General features: G+C 37.5%; 1 protein-coding gene across 1 annotated transcript in view; it reads left to right on the plus strand.

Annotated features, from left to right (window-relative positions):
• Positions 1–1,737: 1,737 nt before the first annotated feature.
• Positions 1,738–23,537, plus strand: part of ACER3 (alkaline ceramidase 3) — a gene marked incomplete at its 5' end in the record, with an annotated part of 37,154 nt that continues 15,354 nt past the window's right edge. The window contains 5 exons of the mRNA XM_017735842.1: positions 1,738–1,858; positions 8,990–9,042; positions 13,169–13,221; positions 15,364–15,445; positions 16,582–16,617. Coding sequence (XP_017591331.1) covers positions 1,738–1,858; positions 8,990–9,042; positions 13,169–13,221; positions 15,364–15,445; positions 16,582–16,617 — 345 coding nt within the window. The remainder of the gene's footprint in view (positions 1,859–8,989; positions 9,043–13,168; positions 13,222–15,363; positions 15,446–16,581; positions 16,618–23,537) is intronic.

Consider the following 23,537-nt stretch of genomic DNA (forward strand, 5'->3'; position numbering starts at 1 on the left):
AACCCATCTGAAGTTTGTTATCCTACTGCAACTCTCTTCTACAGTCATGTGCCTTCCCAATTGCGGATAAACATCATGGTATTTCTTTTGTTTGGCATTTTCATATTTGAATTTTTGCCAGGTTTTTGACAGTTTCATAACTAAGTGACCTTGAACAGTGATATTTATATAATGTCTACTGACTTCTCTTGAAAATGGGCATAATTGAGGACTGTTCTAGAAAGCAGAAGTTTTGCTATCCGGACTATGTAACCTTTATTCTACTTTTCAAGGCTCAATGACATGTTTGCATGATTTACAGGAAGACGTGGCAATGGTCAGTATGTCACAAAACAGCATTTTAGTGAATGTCTTGCAAACCTGGTCTCTGCTAAAAGTGAATCACTACCCATTGCAACACTGTGGGTATGTGGTAAAAGGGTAATGATTCCACAAAGAATTTAAACATAAAAAAGGCCTTTTATATTGGTATAAACTTGTATATCCTTGCAGAAGGTTTTTTGATTTCAGCTGGGCTTCCTTTACATGGAGGAACTCACTACAGAGCTGACTAGAAGAGCGAGATCTCTGACACATCTGATTTGACTGTTATAACTTGGTGAAATTCATGGTTGGGCAGGATATGATGTTAAATCAATAAGGAAGTGATTTAAAGAAGTTCTGGTATAAATCAGATGCGATTTTTATCTGGTTGAGAAGACTGTCTCAGGGTGAGATTTGTATCTACTTTGTGAGAATATAGAAGAGCTACCTTGTTCCAGGTAACGAGGTACCCTTCTGCTCCATTTGTTCTGAAGTAACCTTTTTTCCATTTGCGTCTGAATTTTCTTGAAAACTGTGAAGTATGGATTTTTGTTTTTAGAGGTGCTGCAATACCTTAGGGTTATATGAACATAGCTTGGTAGGTTTTGCTTTTCTTTAGGATGCATCTTCGCAAGTAGGACTCCTGAAAAATAGCTGCTTGAATTAGGGGTGTGACTCAGACAGGACCTGCTCACTCTTGCTCTTTGTTCTACAATGTGAAATGCTTCTGGGATTTTCTGCTGAATAAAAAATACAGAAATAGGGGTTTTTCTGGTATCTTCATAGCCTCATAAATTGTATATTTCATTGGGATATTTGCAAATTAGATTTCAGTTTTATATATATTTAACTGATGGTATGTGAAAATGTGTCGTTTATCTTATATAAAGCCTTTTTTAACGGATTAGTTAATTTTCCCAAATCGTATGGCATTTAATTCCCATAACATAACCTCTATTCTCAAAATTATGATTTGTGGTTAAGCTAAAAAGCTGAATCTGCATCCCTTCTGTTGAGAGATGCACCATTTCCTTTTGTTTCATTTAAACTTTGCAGGATTTCATTGCACTTTTGCTTAGGTCAGCACAGTTTGGAAAAGAAAAACCAAATCCAAATCAGTATACAAGAGCTGGGCTATTGGCTTTTAGTGCTTTCTCTCGTGTCTGCAAGACGTGTAATTTCTTTGCATGGGGTAGAATGTAGGATGAGTCCTGGAAAGGTTTGGATTGGAAGGGACCTTCAAGACCATCTAGTTCTAAGCCCCTTGCCATGGACAGGGACCCCTTCCACTAGACCAGGGATGGAGAGCAGTGGTGTCCTGGCAAGTAGCTTTCTGATGAAAACTGTTGGACCGGTCTCTAATGAGTGAATGTAATTTTGTTGGATTTAGTTAAAGCGCATAGTACCCAATTCTAAATCTCTCCTTTGTGTTTCTGTCCTCCAGGGAACACAGTGAGTAACCTGATTTTCATTCTACCTCCAATCTATGGTGCGATTCAGACCTATAAAGATGGCCTTGAAAAACGGTATTTAGCTGCCTATTTGTGTCTTACAGGTATGTGTAAAACTTAATTTGCTCTTTCATTATAAAGAGAGCTCAGATATGCAATGAAAACTATATCTAGATATTAATAAACCAAGTCGTTAAATCTGAGTACAGTGTGTGTGAAAAGTAGACCTCAGTTTGCTATACTTCTTAATGTTTGCAGAAAATTTGTATTTGTTGCAGGGACATGAAATTAGCATTCAACTAAATAACTCTATCAGATTTTAAAGTGATCCTTTTCTGGCTTTGGGTCCTGCTCAGTGCATCTTAGTTTGCTCTGTACTTTTCTAATGATTTACAGAAGGTGTCTTGTGTGTTCTACTTATAAACTGTTTCACACTACATTAATGTTTTTGTGGCATTTGTATGGAAGAGTAATATAGGAAGTGGCCAAGATGTAGAGGGAACTGGAAAGGCATTCTTTCATGGCTTTGAATTTGTTTTCAGTTCCTCTTTGGCATATATCATGCAACAGCCTAACTGCCATCATATCTGGGAAGTTTTGCAAGAATGGAAGAACAACATGAGATTCATGTTTGTATCAACTCCAGGGAAGTCTGTCCATTCTAAAATAACAAAATTCAGAAAAGAACCAACTTCCTTTGAAATGTTAGTGTGACTAGAAGTCTTGTGTGACTAGAAGTCTTGCTCCTTATGAGAAAAGATGTTTGAAGATTGTTTAGATTTGGCAGTTGGGTGTCAAAACTAGATTTCATTGAATTTCTGTGTTTCATGGGATTTCTGTGTTTGCTATAGCTCTTATCTATGGAGATTTTTCCCAGTCTTTGGAGTAGTAAGGGATTGGTAAATGTTACTTTTAAGATTGGCATATTATGTATTTAGGCAGACATTGTTGAAAAACACATATCCATATGCTAAATATATCCTTGATGCCAGTTAAACTGTAACATATACAAGGTGCAACTTCACAAGTTTTCAGTTATATCAGCTTTGCTCATCTATGTGAAAGACAGGCAGCAGCAATGCACTGCTTTGCACGTTGTCTGAACACTTTCTAATTAGCCACTTGTAGGCTTTCTGTGGTTTCAAGTAATTATTAATTTTTATCTCAGTATGAAACAGAGAGAATTCTTAAAGGTCAGGGTTTACTTTTAAAAAGACGTGGTAGGAAATGGTGTGTAAATGTTTGCTGAAGTTGACTTTGGGTGTTCTTGAATCAAAGTGTCCTATACTGCCACTCTTTTTAAACTATGAAAAGAAACCCCTTAAATTAAAACTCAGTTTGAGACTGAGTTTTCACCATGATTTATGGCTACCTCTGTCAGTGACACATTATGATAGACAAAGCGTGCCACTATCTGACCAGAATGTCAGGCTGTCACACACAATGGGCATTTCTCATGTCCCATTTAATGTTTGAAATATTTTTTTTTTTTTAAAAGTTATCTGTCTTTGATCACAGTAAATACCTTAGACTTCAGTTTTTCTTCTTTGTGGTGTTGCTGAAGGGGTGTTCAGCCTGCATTTAAACAGCAGTGCTGGAAGGCAGTCCTGAGTTCCATCCAGGCCCTGCTCATCTGTGACTGAGTTGGCTTTGATTCCTGTCTGAAGTGATAAATGCTTGCATGGCTTGAATTTTATCTCATGTGTTGGAACCTAACATTAAAGGTTTCTTCCAAAAGCATTTCCCTTCTGCTTTGTGTCTGCTTCAGTATTCATAACCCTGTTTTACAGCAGCTGAAAGATGTAAAGGAATGTAGAAGACTTTATAGCTTCTCAGTGAAAAACAGGAACAGGATGATTTGGAATCAAAAACCTCTTAACATTTGCTCTACTACAGAATAAAAGCAGTGAATGAGAACATAAGAAGAATTTTAAATATGGTTGAAATGTGCCAGGAACATTGGCATTCTTTCTGTGCATGTGACTGAACAAGAAGCATATTGAAGTGGAGATAGAGTAAGTGTACAGAAAATTCTTTTTTAAGAAAGTACCAGACAGAATTCTTTCCATTGCATGAATTTTATCTAGTAATAGGTTTCACGCTATTTATTTAATTTGTAACAAACAAGTGTAGACTTCATCTGTGAAAAGATAGTGAGTGTAACACGAAGTTGTGATTTCTCTTGAGGCAGCATGCTTCATTAAAGACCACGTAGCAGAGCCTCTAACTGAGGGTTGTTTTGTCAAAGTAGAAATTAACAATTCTGCTGTGAAGATGGAGGTGGAAGGGAGGGCACTTTAGTTAGGTTTTAACAATTTTGAATAGTTACTGAGATTTTACAAGATACTAAAAGACAGCTGTCAAAGCCAATGTTAAAATTAAATCTGTTAGCATTTGAGAACATAAGAGGTGTTGTTTCTAGACATTATTTTGATCCAAGTCAGCTGTTTCTTTTGCATGCTTCCAGACATTTAACTGATTGTCAGTTCCTTTGTGTTCTACCATGCCATGTTCAGTGCTTGAGTTTTATACCCACAATTTCTTTGGTTGACAATTACTTCCTTTTTGAAGCAAATGCATTTTGAATTATGGAAGCACTGTTTGTTTCACATACATGCAAAGATCTTGGCAGGACAATAAGGGGTATTTCTAAATAATTGTTCAAATAAATTTCTTGCTCATACTGATGCCAAGAATGAGTTACACTTTTCAACAAGGCCTTTGAGATACAGCACGCTGTTCTCAGCCCTTTTTTCTGCTGCCTTTCAACATAAAGTGCATGTTCTCAATTAACTCAGTGGGAATTGGATATTATTTTTAAGCTGTAGAGAACCATTTAATCAATGTGTAAATTATGAAGAATAATCTTAAGCCATTATTTCAGTATGTTGCATCACCTGAAGTAGGTGGAACATCAGACTGTTAGTACCTCAAGGGATAAGCAGTTGGTTTTGAGTAGTTCCTTATGATGCTGGGGTATTGTATCAGGTTCTACCAGATGCCAGTTCCTCATGCATCCTGGGGAACTGTGATTCTGAAAGGGCTCATATTCCAGAAGGGTCTTGATTTTTAAAAAATTGTGTCTGTGTGTATATATATATATATACACACACATATATAAAGTGTAACTTCTGAACCTAAGGAAATAAGAAAGCACTCAATGGAGTAATGTTTGGTAGATACTTCACTTGATATTTGGAAGGATTGTTCCGATTTGTATTTCTTTGGCCTGTTTAATAGGGCTGAGTCATTCAAGCAGTGCCAAAGTGGAGGGGAAAAAAAGTACAAAATTTTTTCTAAATTAGGCATAGCCATAGGAACTCTTAAGCAACTTACTAAACTTAATTTCCAGTGAAACCATGTGTCAGTGAAAACAGTTCAGTCAAAGTTAATTCCCTTACTCTTACCTAACACCTGTAGAGGAGCTCCCAGGGCTGTGTCAATGTTGGTAAATCAGCTGTGGTTGGGAACATTCCTGAGTGCTGAAGCCAAGCAGCATGGAACAGCTCATGTCTGTTCATCTTAGCCTCCAAAACAAGGTGACCGCATACAAATTCCCTGCTGAGCGCAGGCCCCAGGCTCTTCCGGCTGCTAGGCTGTGCCTGGAAGCTGCTTGGGGAAAGTGCTCATTGGAACAGGCCAGATTCATACCACAGACTGTTCCAACAACTCACTAGTGCAGACACTTGTATTGCAGTGTCTGGGAATAGTACCAGCCAAGCTGGAGTTTAACTGTAGAGCTGTAGCTCTGGTGTAACCAGGGTGTCTCCTGTCTCTTATGCTGTGAAGGGAAACCATTACAACACAAAATAAGCCATTAAAAATAGTTAATTTAATTCTACTTTTTCATCTTGTTTCTTTCTTTAACTTTTAATGATGCAATATGTTGTTGTTTAATTTAGTTCTATCACTGTAAAAAAAAAAAATGGAACTCATCTCCAAATTTGAACACTTAAACATATGTGTCTAGCTGTGCAGAGGGTTCTGTCTGCCAGTGCCGTCAGTAAAGCCAGGAGAATCATTTGACTTTTTCTAAAATACCTGTTTGGCCAGCTGAATTACTCTTAATAATGACATTCTCTTAGTGGAAGCTTTGACGCCTATTTCATGTGTAGATACCTAAATAAAGGTGTTTGCATCTGGAGCATCCTTCCTTCAGGATATTTTCAAACAGTGCCTGTACAGTTACCATTTCTGCAAAATCCTAATAAACTGCTTTTTCTGTGAAGGATTTAGGCTCATAATGATACTTTTCATTGCTGATGGATAGTTACATCAAACTGAGTTATCACTGATTGTGATGCTTCTGATGCTTCCTAAACTATTGAAAAAAATCCCTCTAGGATTCACATCCTGAAGGTTTATAGAGTTCATCTATAGAGCTGGATCTTTTGTATAATATTAGAGTATTTCTAGCCATAGGTAGAAATGTCTCATTATTTCTAGCCATAGGTATTGCCCTTAAGTTTTTTGACAGTACATGTATGAAGTAAAGTTTGTAGATGTACTGGTTTTACATCATCTTAACACTACTGTTTTATCCACTGGCAGTAACCACACAGGGTGTTTGCTGCAGGACAGAAAAAGACCCTGTTGGTCTATGTGTAGCAGCAACCCTGACTTTGCAATTCTGGTCTTGTGAAGTGCCAGTCTGATCTCATAATATTGTGATTTAATGTGTGTTCCGTGCTTAGTACATAATTTATATATATCCCCTGTAACTTGGGAGGTTCATTGATGTAAAAATGTCAAATGACTTGTGGTATTTATGAAAAGTGAGTTACAGTAGTTAGAGAGGAAATGGTACTTACTGCTTCAGATGGTGTTAAAACTTCCCAGTCAATATGCAGCTTTTAGTGAGTTCATCTTCTTTGCAAAAGGAAACACCTAAAATATGAACTGTAACCCCTGCTTAGAAGATAAGGAGCAAATTTATTGTTCAGTGTGTCAGTGGCTGTACGGGAAAGTTGCTTCTCTTTAAAACTTGTGTCATTGCAGTGATCATGATCACTCTTATTTTGAAAAGTACAAAGCTGGCAGAATGTATCATTGCAGATGGTTTTTGTGAAGTAAATATTTTTTAGAAATGTCTGGAACCTGAACCATATGATCTGTCCTGTAAGCTTTTCTTCTTCCAGGTATCTATTTTAGATAGATAGATACTATAGATAAAACATTGTTCTGCAATGCATAGCAAAATTTCATAATCAGAGAAACTCCAATGTGATTATTACACAGAAGAAAAGAGGGGGTTTATTCATTTTAACCATAGAAATTAACTGTAGTCATAGGATTAATGACTTGAAACCCTAATATCTGCAGCATTCTTGATTTTTTTCAAAGCCTGGAGAGGAAAAACTAATCTAGAAATAATTGCTTCTCATCATATAGGAGGAAGGGAAGGAGTTCAGTTGCTGATTGTTGAGATTTATTAACCCAAATAACATTAACAAAGACAAACAAAGAAGAAAACCCCAAAACCATATTTTGTTAATTTAAAATCTGTTTAAATTTCTTATGCAATGATTTTGCCCATACTTGAAAATTATATTTGTTACAAATTGTAAGAGTTTGTATTCTGTGACAGCCAGGATAATGAATGACGCTGTTTTAATGATGATCTTAATGAGTTTTTTTTCTCCAGAATGAACAGTTGTTGTCATATATTCTGTATACATAGAAAAATGACTATGAGAATTTCCCATTAGAATCTCAATGAAGGCAAAAGCAGTTATTGCTTATTGTTTGGAAAGATTGATTTTTCAGAGGCAAACCAATGTAATTAGAGTTTACAGAAGTGCATGTGGTTGTTTATTTTCTGGTAGGGAGCTGTGCTTAATTGTCCCAGAGAATTAACGACAGTGAAGTGTTTGGTAATACATTTTGAAATGTCGCTGTATTACAGTTTTGCGTTTCAGTAAAGTTACATGCTTAGGTATTTAATTTCACTGGGTAAGAGTAATAATCACAGTTCTAATTAATAACATCTAAGGAAGCATCTCCAGACATGTCTCGACTGTCTTGGGAATCATTTACAGAGTGCACAGAGATAGAGTTCTTGTTTATGCATCAGTGAAACTTGACTGGTGTGTGTAGACAAGGTGATGCTCCTGCCGTAAAACATGGTAGCACTAGTCAGTGATCAAGGCTTGAGTGCAAATTACTTGGCTTTCTCTGAAACTGGAGTCTGAGGTAAAACATAATTTCTTGAAGGAAGACAAGACATCACATTACTGTACTTGTTCTTGCAAAATAAAACTGAGTTGGTGCTTAATGAGAGTGTTTTACTGATAATATTTCAAAGTAATGAATGATGCATTAAATACTATACTAGCTTTGCTCTAAACAGTGAAATCTAACTTCCAAGAAGCATTATTCATGCCTGACTGAAAAAACTGTGTATAGGCAAAGCATACGTCTAATAAAGTAATTTCAGAAGTAAATTCAAAATGTGTAAAGAAAGTATTTCAAATAAATACAAATCATTTCTTAAAAGCTCATCTTTCTGTGTAGAAGGCCCAGATATGGTGATCTCATTTCATTAAACGAGTCCATACTATGTGGGGTTGGTTTATGTACCTTGAATTTCTAGTTCTGAGTTGTAATAACAATTCACTTCTGCTTTTGAATCACAGAATAGTCTCAGTTAGAAGGGAGCCACAAGAATCATCAAGTCTGGCTCCTAAATGAATGGCCCCTGTGGGGATCAAACCCAAGCCCTTGGTGTTATTAGCCTCATGTTTTATGGAGACAAAGCTTTGGTAAAATACATGTTTTAAAACTGGGCAATAAGCAGAAACATTGAGAGGCTTCCAGGAGTACTAGTTACTTGAATGATGCTTTGCCTTATAGAAGGACTGGAACAGAGAAATCTTAATTTACTTAAAATTTTAAAAAATAAAAGGAAAAAGGTAAATTGATCTATAATATTCCATTCATTCTGGGCTCCCTCTGCTCCTCTCCTCTTTGAGATTACACCCAGTTCATAGGACACGGTATTGAGAGGAGATAGAGAGGACACTCACACCCAAAGCCCCATAAATTCAGGGATTTCATTGGTGACTAGTATAAAAAGTAGAAGGCTGTGGAAAATTGGGGGTATGTCCCTGCAGTGGAATGCTGATATTCTAATTTCTTTTTCACTGCTAAGCATGCATTTCATGCATTTAAGTTAATGTACCTGAAAATTTTACGTGTGTACTATTATGTTGATGATAGTTTTGATTTGTTTTCAGCTGTAGGATTGGGATCTTGGTGCTTCCACATGACCCTGAAGTATGAAATGCAGGTGAGTACTGATAAGTAGCTATGAGTCATTTTCTGTGTGTATCTCACTGTACAGTCATACTGCCATTTCCTGGCTAGATGGAACTTGTATAAAATGAGTTAATCTACCTTAAGTATCATTGTACATGACTCCTGCTCTCAACAAGGCAGTAATGCAGGTCTTGTTTCAATAGGTATTTTCCCCTGATTATGTACGAAATATATACTTGCATCTAAAGTAAGAGCTATAATCAATTGCTTATGTTGGTAGAGGAAACTTTATCCTTTGGGAAATCATGTAATCTTTTACACGAGATGTTATTTTAAAATTCCCACAGCTTTGGCACAATAGCAAGCAGTATAAATGAGTTACTGCTATTTATTGTAACTTTTCTCATCTTTATGTTTCTGTATATCTAGCTGTAGCATTAGTACTGAAATCAGTATCTTCTGAGTAGCAGTAGTTGCGTCATCTTCTCTCTTATTTTTGAGTAGACAGCATTCTATGACAAGTCACAGGGCACAGGGATTGTCCTGGTATTTCCTGTTTTCTAAAGGGACACTGGAAGTCTTGTCCTGTCGTCCTCTTTTAGGTCTGCAAAGATGAAGGAAGTGCATGTTTGAATTAAAGTCAGGGTGAAGTGGGATTCTGTTCAAAATTAAGAAACCTGCATTTAAAAGTCTGTGCTGGAAGTCTGTGTTCCCACCACAGTCAATGGAAATACAGTTAAATCAGTGGAGTGGAGAGGGGCAGTTGGCTGGGCTGAATCATTCTCCACACATTGCCATTGGCAATCCTTGCTCAAAAAAGATTCATTTGTCTAAACAGAGATGTTTAGTGTTATTTTAGACCATGTGGGTGTTCTCTCAAGCCTCTAGCTTCCATCCCACAGAGGTGCAGGTTTCTTAGACTCCTGTTACATCTGCCAGTCTTGGATGGGTGTATTGGAGGTGATAGAGCATCTCAGGTAGCATTAGGCAACTATGCTGTGGCAGCTAAATTAAGTCCTGCGTTTCTGCTGATCACAATGGGACCTACCTCTTGCTGTCTGATTGATGTTTGCCTCCATAATGCTCTGGTTTGTATCTCTCTGCCATGTGGTGGCACTGTCAGCTTCCAGAGAGCACACCGTTGTCACCGTGTAAGAATATTTGGTGCTTTTCTTGGCATGAAAAAGGTGGTTTGTAGCGCCATTTCACTACTCGTTCCCAAATTAGGGTGCCATTTACCTGTATTCACTTCTGTGGTGAAACTGCCTTGAATTTCCACCTTTTTCATATGTCTTCCCTCAGCTGCTTGTTTGTACTGTGGTATTGCAAATCCTCTTTCTCACACTGATGCAGATGTGAGCGAGGGTACCCTGAAACCATGATCATTAAAATTATCCAGACTTTAAACTTTTTATGAAGGGGGAGGTTGTGGGTTTTTGTTTGTTTTGTTGGGGTTATTTTTTTTGGTTGTTGTTGGCAGTTTTGTGTGTATGTGTGTGTGTAAAGGCTTTACTTTAATCCAAGTCACTTTGCTGCTACTTGCCCAATAGTTCTGGTGTTGCATCAGAACAACTAAGGGGCCTATGAACTGTGGTAAATAAAGTGGGGAAAGAAGCAGATGAGAGGGAAGCAGGATCTTGCATCATCCTGTCGACTGATGTAAAAGGCTTTGTGTGAGGCAGAGAAAGTAAGTTTATTTTGGCAGCCAAGTGAAATCCACAAGTAGTCCATAATTATTCCAATTGCTTGCTTGCTGATCACCATGGAGGAAGCAGTTCAACCAGTAAATAAACTTTTCTCATTCACTTTATCTCTTGTTATGGTTAAAAATCAGCACTGATAGCTGTTCAAGGAGACTTTTTTTTTTTACATTTGTTTTGTGGTCTTAGTACTGTAAATGATCAATTCAGTTTGCTTAATTAAGAAAAACATGAAAGATTCTGTTCTTGAAAGCAGTTTTTCAGAATACTTCTGAAGAGATCACCTCTTTTTCTCGTATTTTTATGGGAATCTGCTTGATTGTGCATTCCTCAAGAGTCCAGAAGACTCATTTGGCCAGTGAAATCAGCTCCCTGAGTTCCCTTCTTTCCATGGTTCTTCATTGTCCAGGCATGCCTTTAACAGTACTTCTAGAAGCATTACTTCCTTTGGGTACAAAAGTCATTGTCTTCTGCATGCAAATTCTAGCTAAGATCTTTCGAGAGGCTCTTTGTTGCTACTGTAATGTCCCTGAGATGCTGCCAGCATATGAACTTGAGTGTAATCACCTGTCCAAATTTTAAAAATTTTCCTGTATTGTATTTCTTGTTTTTCCCCCGCCTTTTTCTTTCATGAGGTGTTAAATGACTCACACTCTTTAACATCCATGTGAATTAATCATGTAGCTTAACTCCTATCAGACTTGGAAAAGCACATCACTGAACTTATAAAATACTATTTCTATAAAGCTGAATTCAGCTATTGCTTCTATTTTGTGCCCTCTAAGACACAACAGCAAAGATAAACTGATGTGATGGCAAAGTGCCACCTAACATGCCGGTTAGCTTCAGCTGCTATCAGTGTTCCTGATACTGTCTTTGTGCTGCCTATTGTGGTTCCTGACCCTGCAATGAACAGGTCCTGGGATTTACACCTCGCACTGCCAGGTTGGTTGTGGGCTGGCTCAGCATCGACCTGCCCCTCCCCCTGGGTCAGACCAGTCTGATCACCTCACTGGAGAGAAGCAGAGACAGTGTGGGGGAAGAAGCAATGCCTGCCCTATCAGTGGCAGCTGGTCAGCAGAGCTGTTTAGCACTACTGTGAAACATTTCCTGAACTTTCTATGACCAAAATAACAACAAGCTGGTACTTCACACTCAGGATAATACATCTCTCTCCTTCTGTAAAGAATTAGATCCTTTTTTTTTTTTTTTCTTCAATAGGAAATTTCAAAGCTACAATGCAGTTTTTGACTGTGCTGTTAGAAAATTACCCCAAATCGAGCAGAATCAGGCTGGCTGTATAAAAGGGTCTGAGTAAGCTGCTTACTGCTCTTAACAAGTCTCATTGTTCAGAATAGCATGGTTATGAACTTGTTAGGTACCCTATAGCAGTAGTAGGAAAGCCACTTCTTTACAGGCATGGCCATCAAGAACTTGGAGTGATAATGGAAAAAGGTCAAAATCTTTTTTGCATCTAGTTCTTGTTTTTCTTAGAAGTCAAGCTCTAAAAGTTCTAAAAGCCCTAACTATTAATGTTTGCTTAACATATTGGAAATCAGAGGCTGTGGATGTTCATTGATCCGTTTGTATGCTTTTTCATTTCCATGATTTTCAGTCCTTCTTAAGAGAAGGTAAGTTTAACTGTATATTTATAAGCAGAAATTCATGAAAGTTCTTTGATGAGAAGTTTTACAAGAAAATGATGCTATGATTCTCTTTCCTTCTAATGATAAATGGCAATTTTGAGTGTACCTGCTATTGAGAAATCAACTCTCTTATGATTACAATTTTAATTCCATTCTATTAAGGTGGCAAGTTCCTGACGAAATAACTGTTTTAGCTGTAACACACCAGCCTTCTCCCAAAGTATAAAAATTATTTAAGACAATAAAACATTATATGCGGCTGTAATTTCTGGGGGGAAAAAAATCAACAAAACAGCCTGCAAGAACCCCACATCAAACAAACAAAAATCCCTGTCTCTGAATTAAAACAATGTAAAAAATTTCTAAAATTAGGAAGTAAACATGCAAGCATATTGCCCATCCTAATAGGCTAAAATTGTATCTTATGCTATGGAAAAATTATGTTTTGGTTTCTCTGTCAAGTCAGAAGATGCTACTGACTGTAAGGCTGTAGATGGGATGGTCTTCTTCAGCCTGGATTTACAGAACTAATTCTTACAAATATTTTAAGAGGTATGAGCGGCAAAAATGTCAAGGTTCTTTGAAGGCATGGGGTTTTATGAAGCCTAATCTTCAAAAGATTCAGAGTAATAAGCTTTTCAATGCAGTAGCTTTCGGTAGCTGAACAGGGTGTGAGAGTACAGTCAAGAAGATGGATATCCAAATGACTTGAAAACTCCTGTTTACTTAAGACTTACCTCTCCTTAATTAACTTAGACAAGCTTGTGAGTTAAAAGTAGCTTTCATGTTTTGATGTCTTTGCTTTTTATAGCTGTTGGATGAACTGCCAATGATATACAGTTGTTGTGTGTTTGTCTACTGCCTGTAAGTATTTGTTAATTTTTTTTCTTGAATATTTATGAAATGTTAACTTCTGAAATGTAGAGTCTCTGAAGCCAAATTTAGCATATATAGAGAGAAAGCTTCTACTCCTTTCAGTGAGATCTGGTTCTGTACAGCATTATGATATTAGAGTACCAGGCTGGCTTTAGTCCTAGTTTTTGCTAATTTAGATATATTTTACCAGTTTGTTTTTTTTTAATAGGGAAAAAACCCCACTCATTAAAGACTTAGTGTAGTATACAAGCAGAACTCAGTGCTACTTATATAAAAACAGCAGCCATAATAAAATCAACTTCAGTAATGCCTACAAAATTAGCAACATTATAATTTTTTGGAACTGGATTTCTATGATGTAGTCTGGCTTCAAATGCAAATTTCAGGTTTCTGGCTAAACCTGCTTTTCACTCATCTGGAAAATTAAAGGGAAAAGATTTTATGAAGAGTTGAATGCGTATTTTGGGGAGAGTGCCTTGGAACATGCGTGACAGCTTAATGCGATGCCAGGATGTTTTCTCCCATTTAATTTTGGGAGCAGTGTAGCATTTGACAACTGTAACGATACCCGAAGTTGGCTTTTTCTTGGCTGTTGCTGCAAGGTCTGGATTTAACATGACTTGTTGTGTCACTTGGCAAATCCAAATGATAAATCAACTTGTTGCAGACAAAAAGAGGGGAAAAAAAAGTCTTTTTGCTTTTGAACTTATCAAATATTCAGCTGTTGAAAATTGTGCTGTCTTGGTGAAGATTACTCGTAGCTTGCAATGGAGATGGGATGCTGTAGGACTAAACCCCTATCTGTGGAAATTGCCCTCAGTATGTGACTCATACATTAGTGTGATTTGTACAAATTCGGGACCAGAATCATAATGCCTCTTTTAACAGAAATATTTCTATTGTAGCTCCCTATCTCCTTGCAATTGCCTTTGCATTTATTTTGTCTGATTTGAATGTGACTGGAAGAAAGGATGAGAAGTGGCTATAAAAATCTATCTGATTTTTTTTTGTGCAATGGTTACTCTATTATCTTCAAAAGCACTGGTCTGTTACTGCATTTATAGCTCTAATAAGATTCTGTGTATGTATGTCTGGTAGCAATTAAAATGTTCAAAAAATGAGCTAATATGTAGTTTAGGAGGCCTTTAATAGTTGTTTTGGTTTGCTTGAGGGTAGGTTGCAGGTGGTTGTGCACAGGACATTCCCTTATACATCATTCAGTCCTGCTGATTCTCAAGCTATGTAATTACTTCACCAAGCCATTTTGCAATGTAGCACATTGTGCTGCCTTTAGACTTTTTGTTTCCCAGATGTGTTTGTATTTTATTTCCTTTTATCCATTCATGATGGTGTCTGTTTCTCAAAGTTTATAAACAAAGGAACTAGACAGATGTAACTTGGAATTATATAGACAACTTCCTCCAGCCCTGATGATAATGGGCTTCTCAAAATTCATTTTTGTTGGGTTTTTTTGGACCTTTTTTCTGGTGGAGATACAGTATGGGATGTGTGTGTATTTCCATCACAGCTGAGACTGAGGTGTAGCATAGAGATTGTGAAGGTAATTTTAATTGGTTGTTTTACATACTGGGAGCAGTCAGGTGGTTTTACCTTCCACTTCTACCAGTACCCAATCTAGCAAATTTACTGCACTGCAGCTGTAGTGAAACCATAAACAATCTACATTCTTAACAGATCTGAGTTCACTGTTTTGTAAGGCAGTCCTTTTCCTACCCTGCCATTTGCCAGTAATGTTTTTTGACAGCTGTGTTGCATTTGAAACCAATTTCTAATTTGCCATCCATTATCACCCTGTGAGCCCCTTCTGAAAACAATTCTGCTTCACAAACTCTTTTCTAAGAGTGGGTTACTTCTTGGCATATGCTTGAGCTTATCAGTGTTGGGGGGTTTTTTTGCCTTAGATGGTTTTTTTAAAAACATTTATTGGTAAAAGTATGAGTTTTTCTCCTAAAATAATGCATCTTTATTGGAGGAGTTAGAACTTCTTGAGGGGCCTAAAACTAATTTAGATCAATTTTCTCACAATTTTTTTAATAATATACCTTGGAAATTGCATCCATTATATGGTAAGTGATGAATGTTATCTCTCTCCTTTATCCTTTCTTCCAGGTACGAATGTTTCAAGTACAAGAATACAGTCAATTATCCACTGCTTTTCTTGTTAATAACATACAGCGTCGTAGTCAGCATAGTAAGTAACTTTTTCTAATATGGCATTTTCACCCTTAGGTTGGCAGTTTTTCTGACGGTGGAGAAATGTTATAGAGGCAATACTAAATCTCTGTCACTTCCAGTCAAGAAAGACAAATTATTCTTTTGTTGGGGAAATTATGTTGCTGGCCAGAGAAACCTGAAACCTTTCTATCTAAACTCCTGTATAGAATAAATGAAGAAGAAAAGTAATAATCCAGTTGCTAGAATAGTAAAGTGAGAAAAACAGTCGCCATTGACTTGCTATGAGACCTTGGATGAGCTGTATTCCTCACCTTCTTTCACTTTAATTCATCTATAGAAATAGAATCATCCTGTTTGACTACAAAAAAGTGAACTGCGATACCCAGTCCAGGATGCAGACTGGTGTTTTAAAACAGGCAGAATAAGAAGAGAACTTAACTGTTAGTTAAAATGCTTCTAATTTTTTTGTGTCACAGCTAACTTGACTCCCTTTGTTAATGGAGTGTTCTTCCTTTATGAATAAATTTAGTTTTGTGCTGGCTGTCAACCACAGATGGAATTTCCTTTGTAATTTTTATTGATAACCATTTCTTAAAAAATTAAAGTATTATTTTAAGTCATCTTCAGCTGCGAAAATCCTTGCCTCTTTTGTTTCTCCTAAAATTTTTTACACTTGTAGCACATTATGTCTAATGTCTAGTGCCCTTCCCTCTTCAAGAACATAAATTAACTGTTTTAATGGAAGGACTGGAAGAACTAGTAGCTTTTTGTGAAATGAATTGAAATGTTAAATTATTGTCAAAAGCATTAATAATAGCAAATCAAAGTTGAGTATGTTTTCTTTTTTGCAATGCGTACCAAGAACATCTGGTAACTTCAGCATCTTAATTGTTTTTGTATGTATTCAACTCTATCAAATTAGAAGTCTTATGTTAGATGTTAATGTTTCTATTTGTGCTTCTAAGTTTAAAATAATTCCACAGTTAAAACCTCAGGATTTGCCAGAGGAAAATTCAAATATTTAATCAACTTTAAACATGCATGAGTAGGCACTCATGGTTTGATTCTAGCAGAACAAGACTTGGCAATATTTAGATGAATAATGTTATGATGGTTCTGTTGCAAATTATTTCTCTTTTTTAATCTTTCCAGGTTTACCTAAATTTGAAAGAGCCTGTATTCCATCAGGTAAATCTTGCTCTGTTGGAACAGCAAATTTTGGTTTTTAACTATGCTTTTTTAGTGGAAAGCGTTACAGTATTTTACTGCTGGAAGAAAGATGGAAGGGAAGCACAATTTGCCTTTTGCTTTTTCTTTAAGCAGTATTGGTGCCTGTTGTGTCACCATCCTCTTACTTAGTGACCTGAAAAACTAGAATGCTTCAATGTGTGTTGTGTTTTAGCTTTTGACCTAATATTTCCCATGGTTTTCATCAGTGGCAGTTGTAATGAGGTGACCCTAAGGTGTGTGAGACAGGAAGAGCTAAATGAGTCTTTTTCTGCCATTTTCCATTAGCAGCTGCTTTGAAACTATGACCTTACATCATAAGATGGCTTGATTGGCTTACCATGTTCTCTCTGCTTTAACACATTAGTTTATTGGGTTTTTTTAACCTCTCTGCTTTAACACATTAGTTTATTGGGTTTTTTTAACTACTCAGCTTTATTTTGTGGAAATTCAAGGTGAATTTAAGCACAGAATACCCTCTAGGGTTAGGTAGCAGGCTGCTTTGCACAGGCTTAAAGGCATATTTAGTACAGGTTCCTTTTGTAGCAGCCCAGGACTATTAATGTGCATCCCCTGCCTGTGGGGATAGGACTTGTACCACTTACCTCTTCACAGGAGGTTAGAAATGATGCTCATTTCTGTATGCCATGGGTAGTTTTCCCTCATTTATGATTTTTTGATTAGGGATAACAGCTGAAAAATTGCCAAGCAAAAAGCACTGAGCTCCTTGCAGGACAGAGCTTTAAAGCCTTAATTTCTGAAATTGGTAGTGCCACTGCTTGTCAAAATGTGCCTGCTGCATCAGCAGTTGTAAAAGTGATACGTGACTCCTGTTGGTGGATTAGTGAAGCTCTGATCAAGAGAATAAATTTTCAGCCGCTCCAAATAATCTCCCCTAGGAACATGAATTGTTGCCCTACCTGTAGATAAAAGAGAAATTTGCAGGGTGGGTTTTTTTGGTAATATTAATTAAATCCTTTCTTTTTTTTCCCCTACTTACATTTCCAGCAGAAATATACTGGCTGGGATGAAAGTGACAATTTCTGGTGCTTTTACTGAGCTGGTCATAACCAGTTTTGAATGAAGTGACTTATATTAGTTTTGTTAACAACAGTGGCAAAATTTACTATTTATAAAATGAACTCTTATCTCTTTAATCAGTTATTTACCTGAGCTACATTTATTGGAATAAATACATCACAGCTTCATTATAGTGCAGTTTGATGCATTGGCATAGGTATTGCCCCATGTCACAGAAACTATAAGACAATAGATATTGTCTTATAGACTTCTTGGAAAAGAGGGAAATAGGGAAACTTTAACTGTTACCCCAGACCTTTATTTTTTTGCATCTGCTTTCTCTTAGGTTCAGAATATGAATTCCCTGTTATAATTTATACATGAGGAATCAATGTAGAAAATATTTGGATCCATAAAAGTGCTGGACTTCTTACAACAATTCTTTGCAAATTGATTTTTATGGAGAACGTACAGTTATGGCCAAATTCCAAATGTTCGAGTACTGTACTCATTTTTTCACAGTCTTTGCCAAATACATTGTAAATCCTTAGGAAATATTTCCCTTACTGCACAGCTAAGCAAGGCTATTTTCTTAATACTTCTGCATTATTTTAGAGTGCATTTAAAAAGAAAAAGTTGAATCATTTCTGTAAGCATTTTCAAACTGAATGGGTCACTTAGACTTGAAGTAAAATTAAATATGTTCATGCAGTCGTAGTTTAAATCACAATCTTTGTAACTAGATTAGAAAGCAGTATCAGGAGATAAAGCAGCATTTGATTCCTCTAGGTGTTTGTCTGTGATTATTAAAAGTTGTCAGCAAAAAGAGGAATAACTACAAGGATAACTTTTTATTGTTCATTGTTTCAGTATGGGTTGTGGGTTTTTTCCTCTAGAAGGAGACCAGTGAAAATGGAGAAAGGATCCTATTATATTTAGCAGCTAGGATCCAAGTCTCATTTTTCCCGAAATTACTTTCTACTTCTCTTCCCAATATAGGCTCAAATTGCTGGCTGCCAGCAGGGCACGAAGGTGATTTCAGTTTGTTATTCATGGCACAGTGGCAACAGAGACCAACTTCTTTTTCTGCCTCCCTATATTAAAGGAGATCTTTAAGGGTTTTAGTGCTTCAACCATAGGAGGGATGAGATGCACGTTTTGGGCAGTTGGAGGCAGCACATCATTAGAAGGAAAAACCAATTCTTGGTTAACAACTCATCTAGTATTTTTTGCCACCTCATCGATTAAAAGAAATATATTAATGGCCTTTACAGGCATATAGTATCTTGTTTATGTTCAAATTTATTAGTGTTAATTTTCAAGGTGCTAAACAACCCTACATCCCAGCTGTTCGGTTGTTTTTAAGCCAGCATCATTGTCACAGAAAACAGCTGGGCCTCTCCTCTCTTTTCCATCTGGCACACAAATTTATTTTCTGATGTGAATTTGATTGGGGAACTCAACAGGTTAAAACTCTCCTCGGAATTAATTTTAAATCAGATTAGTTGTTCATCCCTGTTTACCACATGTATATTTGTGCTTATACAAGGAAAGGGGCAGGGGAAGACTGACTGCTTGTGTGGAGTGATCCACAGACATACAGAGACAGCCCTGGAAGTAGAAGTTACTCTGAAGTCACACTTTTCAACTCAAGTCTTACAAGTAGCCTTCTTCCTAATATAATGAGGCCTAGGAAGCTGTCACGTACAAAGCAATGTGTTCCATCCTGGTTTGTCTGCTTGCTCCATACCATATCTGATCACTTGTAGTGATCAAAAACCTCATTCAGATAATGGGCCAATTTATGTGAATGGTCAAATAGAACTGAAAACCTGTTTTATTTGCATAGTCATCTGCTGTGGGAGTTTGAAGCAAATTTTAGCAAACAAATAATTAAAAGTTTAATGAAAATTAGATCAAATAGCTGTTTCTTCTACATTAGGAAACGTGATGTAAAAAATAGGCATTCTAAAATGTTGTTGTGGTGTCCCATGAGAAACCAAGCAAGCTGGAAAAGCAATCAGTCGGAGAATTGTAAGGGAGTGGGTAGTAGGGTAAGGGTGTAGGGTAAGGGAGTGACTGGTGAAAAATTACTAAAGGAGATTATGAAAAGCCTGAATTTTCTTGGAATCAGTAGTGGGACCATTTTGTTTGGTTGGTTTTCTTTTTAACAACCTGTAGAAGGAAAAAGAAAAGTGTGCTGGTAGTATTTGTGATGATACAAAATTCAGAGGCCTCAGCGAGTACTGGGGAGGAAATGAAGAGATAACTGGGAGACCTTGAGGACTAAGATGACGACTGATTCAAAATGGAAGAGATGCACTGATGGGCAAATACAGATTATTCTTGTTCTAAACTGCTCACAGTTCACCAAAGGGAGGGGAAGGAGTGCCTGGATGTGTTTGCTGATCACAGCATAACAGCATGACCACAGATTTTTTTTTTTCTTTTTTTTTTTTGGATAGAAGTAAAATACAAGTATTGGATTTACCTACTAAGGGGACTTTGAGTAAGTGGGAGAAAGCAAGCATGGCAGGAAAAGGTATTTCATTTGCCGTAATTTTTTTTTTTTCTGTATGGGTGTTCTAAATACACAAGTGCAAAGAAGAAAGTGAAATCGCAATGAAATCTGTGTATAGAGTACATAAGGGAGCCTGAAACTGCATGAAGAACATGTTATGTAGAGCACAACCTGTTCAGACTTGCAGGATTCACCGTTTTGGGGAATCTGCGTGGACCCACTCGATGTCTTACAGCTAGCTCTCCAAAATCCCTCCTGCTGCTAAGGCAACAGTTAGTTGTAAGCTTGTGGTTATATATTGTGCCTTTTAGTGGAATGTGTTCTTACTTTCTGTATGTTCAGATTCCTCAGTATTCTGTCCAAAATGTTTTCAGGTGCGTCTTCATCACAGAGATTTTTCTGTTCTGTCATTGTCCTGCTGATGAGCACTTACGAACCAGACTTGAGTGACAGTTCACCCTTCCACAGCTCATTTGGGGACGTCTTCCCAAGCGAGTACAGCTTTCATTCTGGCTGATGCTTCTTACCTGCACAGTAGCTTAGGGAATGAGGAAGGCTATTCTGACTCTCCAAAGGTTCAGCTCTACAAGTCATTGGAGGGGCAGCTTGGCTTTCTGTGGCAGACAGTGTTGCAGAAGCAGTGACTTGTGTGTCACTTTGCTATCACGTATGTGCATCTAAACAGGACCAAACCCAGTGAATCTGAGTGAGTTCATTCAGGAGCTGTCAAGGCAGCCCATGGTACTACACAGTTGTAATCGTGCCGAGTTACTTGGTGCTTCAGTGTCATCTTGGGGATTGTCCTTCCTTTTCCTCTCAGCTCAGATTTCTTCTCCAGAAATCCAAAAACATGTAGAACTCTGTTTTCTTTGTTGCAAATTGCAAATACAGTTTCCACATTCAAGTACTTAAGGTGAGTATCTTTGATAGCTGGTTGGGGTTAAGTTAAGCAGGTTGCCACGAGCCCAAAATCTCTCTGTGCAGTTCCCAACAGCTCTACTAATATTTGCGGCTGATAAATTGATTTTATTAGCCAAGGATGAGTAGAAAGCAAGGAGCAGAGGAAACAGAGAAGTGGAAATAGCAAGCTATTGCTGCGTTCTGTACTACAAGGGTAGATGAAGAATCAGTTTTGTATGCTCCCCCTCTGAATGTGGAGTACCAGCCTTGCTGCTGACCCTTCATAAGTGATTCTAAGTATGATTTGCTTAATTGCTTCCACATCAAAAATGCTGCCAGACATTGAGCCCTGAAGTGCTTACTTCCCATTTGTGAATTAGAAGGACGTTCTTCGTATTTGGCCTTCTTAGAAGGTAATCCACTGTGTATTCATCAGACTTTGGGTTTTTCCCTCAATTGCAAAGATACCTTCAAAGCTGAAATATGCACAGCTTTATTTGCATCTGAAACAGCAAAGAGGGAATGGTCTAGTGGTAACAGAAGTTTGAGATCCTGATTTTCCATTTGTTTCAATTGCAGTCCAAGGATGTTCTCTGGCTTACAATTTAATGGAAGCGTGAGACAAAATAGCAGAAAACTTGCTTGGGTTCTCATCTGTCACTTAAGTGATGTGTTAGTTAAAGAAAAGAAGGACAAAGGGGGCTGAAAGAATGGAAAACTTTGAGTTAACTTGAATAAGGCAGATTTTTCTTTTTTTATATATTACTGTACTTTGTCCTTCTTGGGGTGGATGGGTAATACCTAACAAAGTTTTACCATTATGAAAGTAGTAAAGCCATGGGTTGTAAAGGAGATAAAGTAAGCACTGCTCCCTGACATCTGAACTAGGTTGTGCAGCTTGGTGTGTAGCCCTCTAGTAAGACACAGCTGAGGGAGAGACGTGAAGCTACAGTCTGTATATCACAGCAACACCTCCTGGGTGCTCACCTTCAGGGAGGAGGATTAGAGCATGCAGAGCAGAACAGTTTGTTGTTCCAGTCTTCCACAGGCTTTTAAACACAAATGTGTTTTACTGCTAACAACCTGTTTGGGTGGGGAAGCAGAAAAGGCAAGAAATTGAAGTGTCAGCTCTGGGCATATTTTTCTTCAGTCACTGCAAGGTTCTTTTTATTTTTTTTTTTCCTTCCTCCCTCCATTAAGACTGTCCTCTTCTGCAAGCCATTAACTCACTAGGAAATACCAAGCTGGAAACTTTGCAAAGAAAGCTTTTTGTAGCTTTTGCTTTTTCCTGCTTTTAGCAACTGCTGAAAAAGGTAGCATTTACCTGGGCTTTGGGCTGCTGTAAGATCTGTTTCTCTAGGCATAGTCTGACACTATTTAACTCCTTGTACAACGAATCCAAAAGCAATTTGGGTACAAGCATAAGGGTGGCCACAACCCCTAACGTGTATGAGAGAAATTGCTCTTAATGGATAGGTTTTTCCCATATCTCTGCTGCAAAGGAGTATTTTAGCAATGAAAATTTTAAGAAGGAGGAGATCAGCAAAGAAAGAGATATCAGCAAATCAAACTGTAATTTGGATTCTAGAGGAGCCTTTCTATGACTACCTTCCTCTGTACCATCCCTCTCTTAGAATAAATTGCTGGATTTGATTAGAAAAGTGAAACGGGCTGTTTTAAATGAAGCTGATAACGTATTTATGTGGGTGGGGTCTTTTTAGGCAAAATGGCAACAATGAAGAATTGTACCAGCGTGCAGCACCTAGCACACCTGAGCACTCACCTTCCTACCCTTAGCTTGGGACTGATAAGCACTTGATACTCAGGCTGTGTCTAGCAGGTTTTGGTGGTTTTCTTTTTTTCCTGGTTTATGTGGTGTACCCCAACAAGGGGACTGGAAGTAACTAACAGCTTTGTATAAATTACAAGCCAGAACCAATTAGCCTTTCAAATAGTTTTGCTTTGTTTAGCTCTACAGAGCAGAACACACAGTAGTAGTAGTTTATTTACTGAAGTTCTTTAATCTTGTGCTGAATGCAAATAAAGAGCTACTGTGCTGACTGACTTTGAACAGTCAGCATTGGAGCTTGCTTGTACCTGTTGTAAAACATAAGGGTTCTGTTGTCTGTCCTGTTCTGTATATGTGCACTGATAATATGGTGTGTGCTACTAACCTCATCCTTAAAGCTAAAAGGAGTTTGCAAATTTGCCTTTATGGACTTTTGGAAGGCAGGTTTCACTTCCCATTATCACAGTAACCTATTTTATGTGAGATGCCTAGACATGCTTACAGGATAGTAGGATCTGAATGCCCCAGTTACAGCAGAGTGAGAGGCAGTCCCTGTCTCAAAGGCTGTTGAAAAGAAGGAGGGGTATGAGGAGGTCAGTAGAACATGGTAAGGACACTGGTTTGTAAGCACACTTCTTTCTGTGAGGTTTA

The sequence above is a fragment of the Corvus brachyrhynchos genome, unplaced genomic scaffold (genome assembly GCF_000691975.1).
Source record: "Corvus brachyrhynchos isolate BGI_N302 unplaced genomic scaffold, ASM69197v1 scaffold44, whole genome shotgun sequence".
In the NCBI taxonomy this organism is placed as follows: domain Eukaryota; kingdom Metazoa; phylum Chordata; class Aves; order Passeriformes; family Corvidae; genus Corvus; species Corvus brachyrhynchos.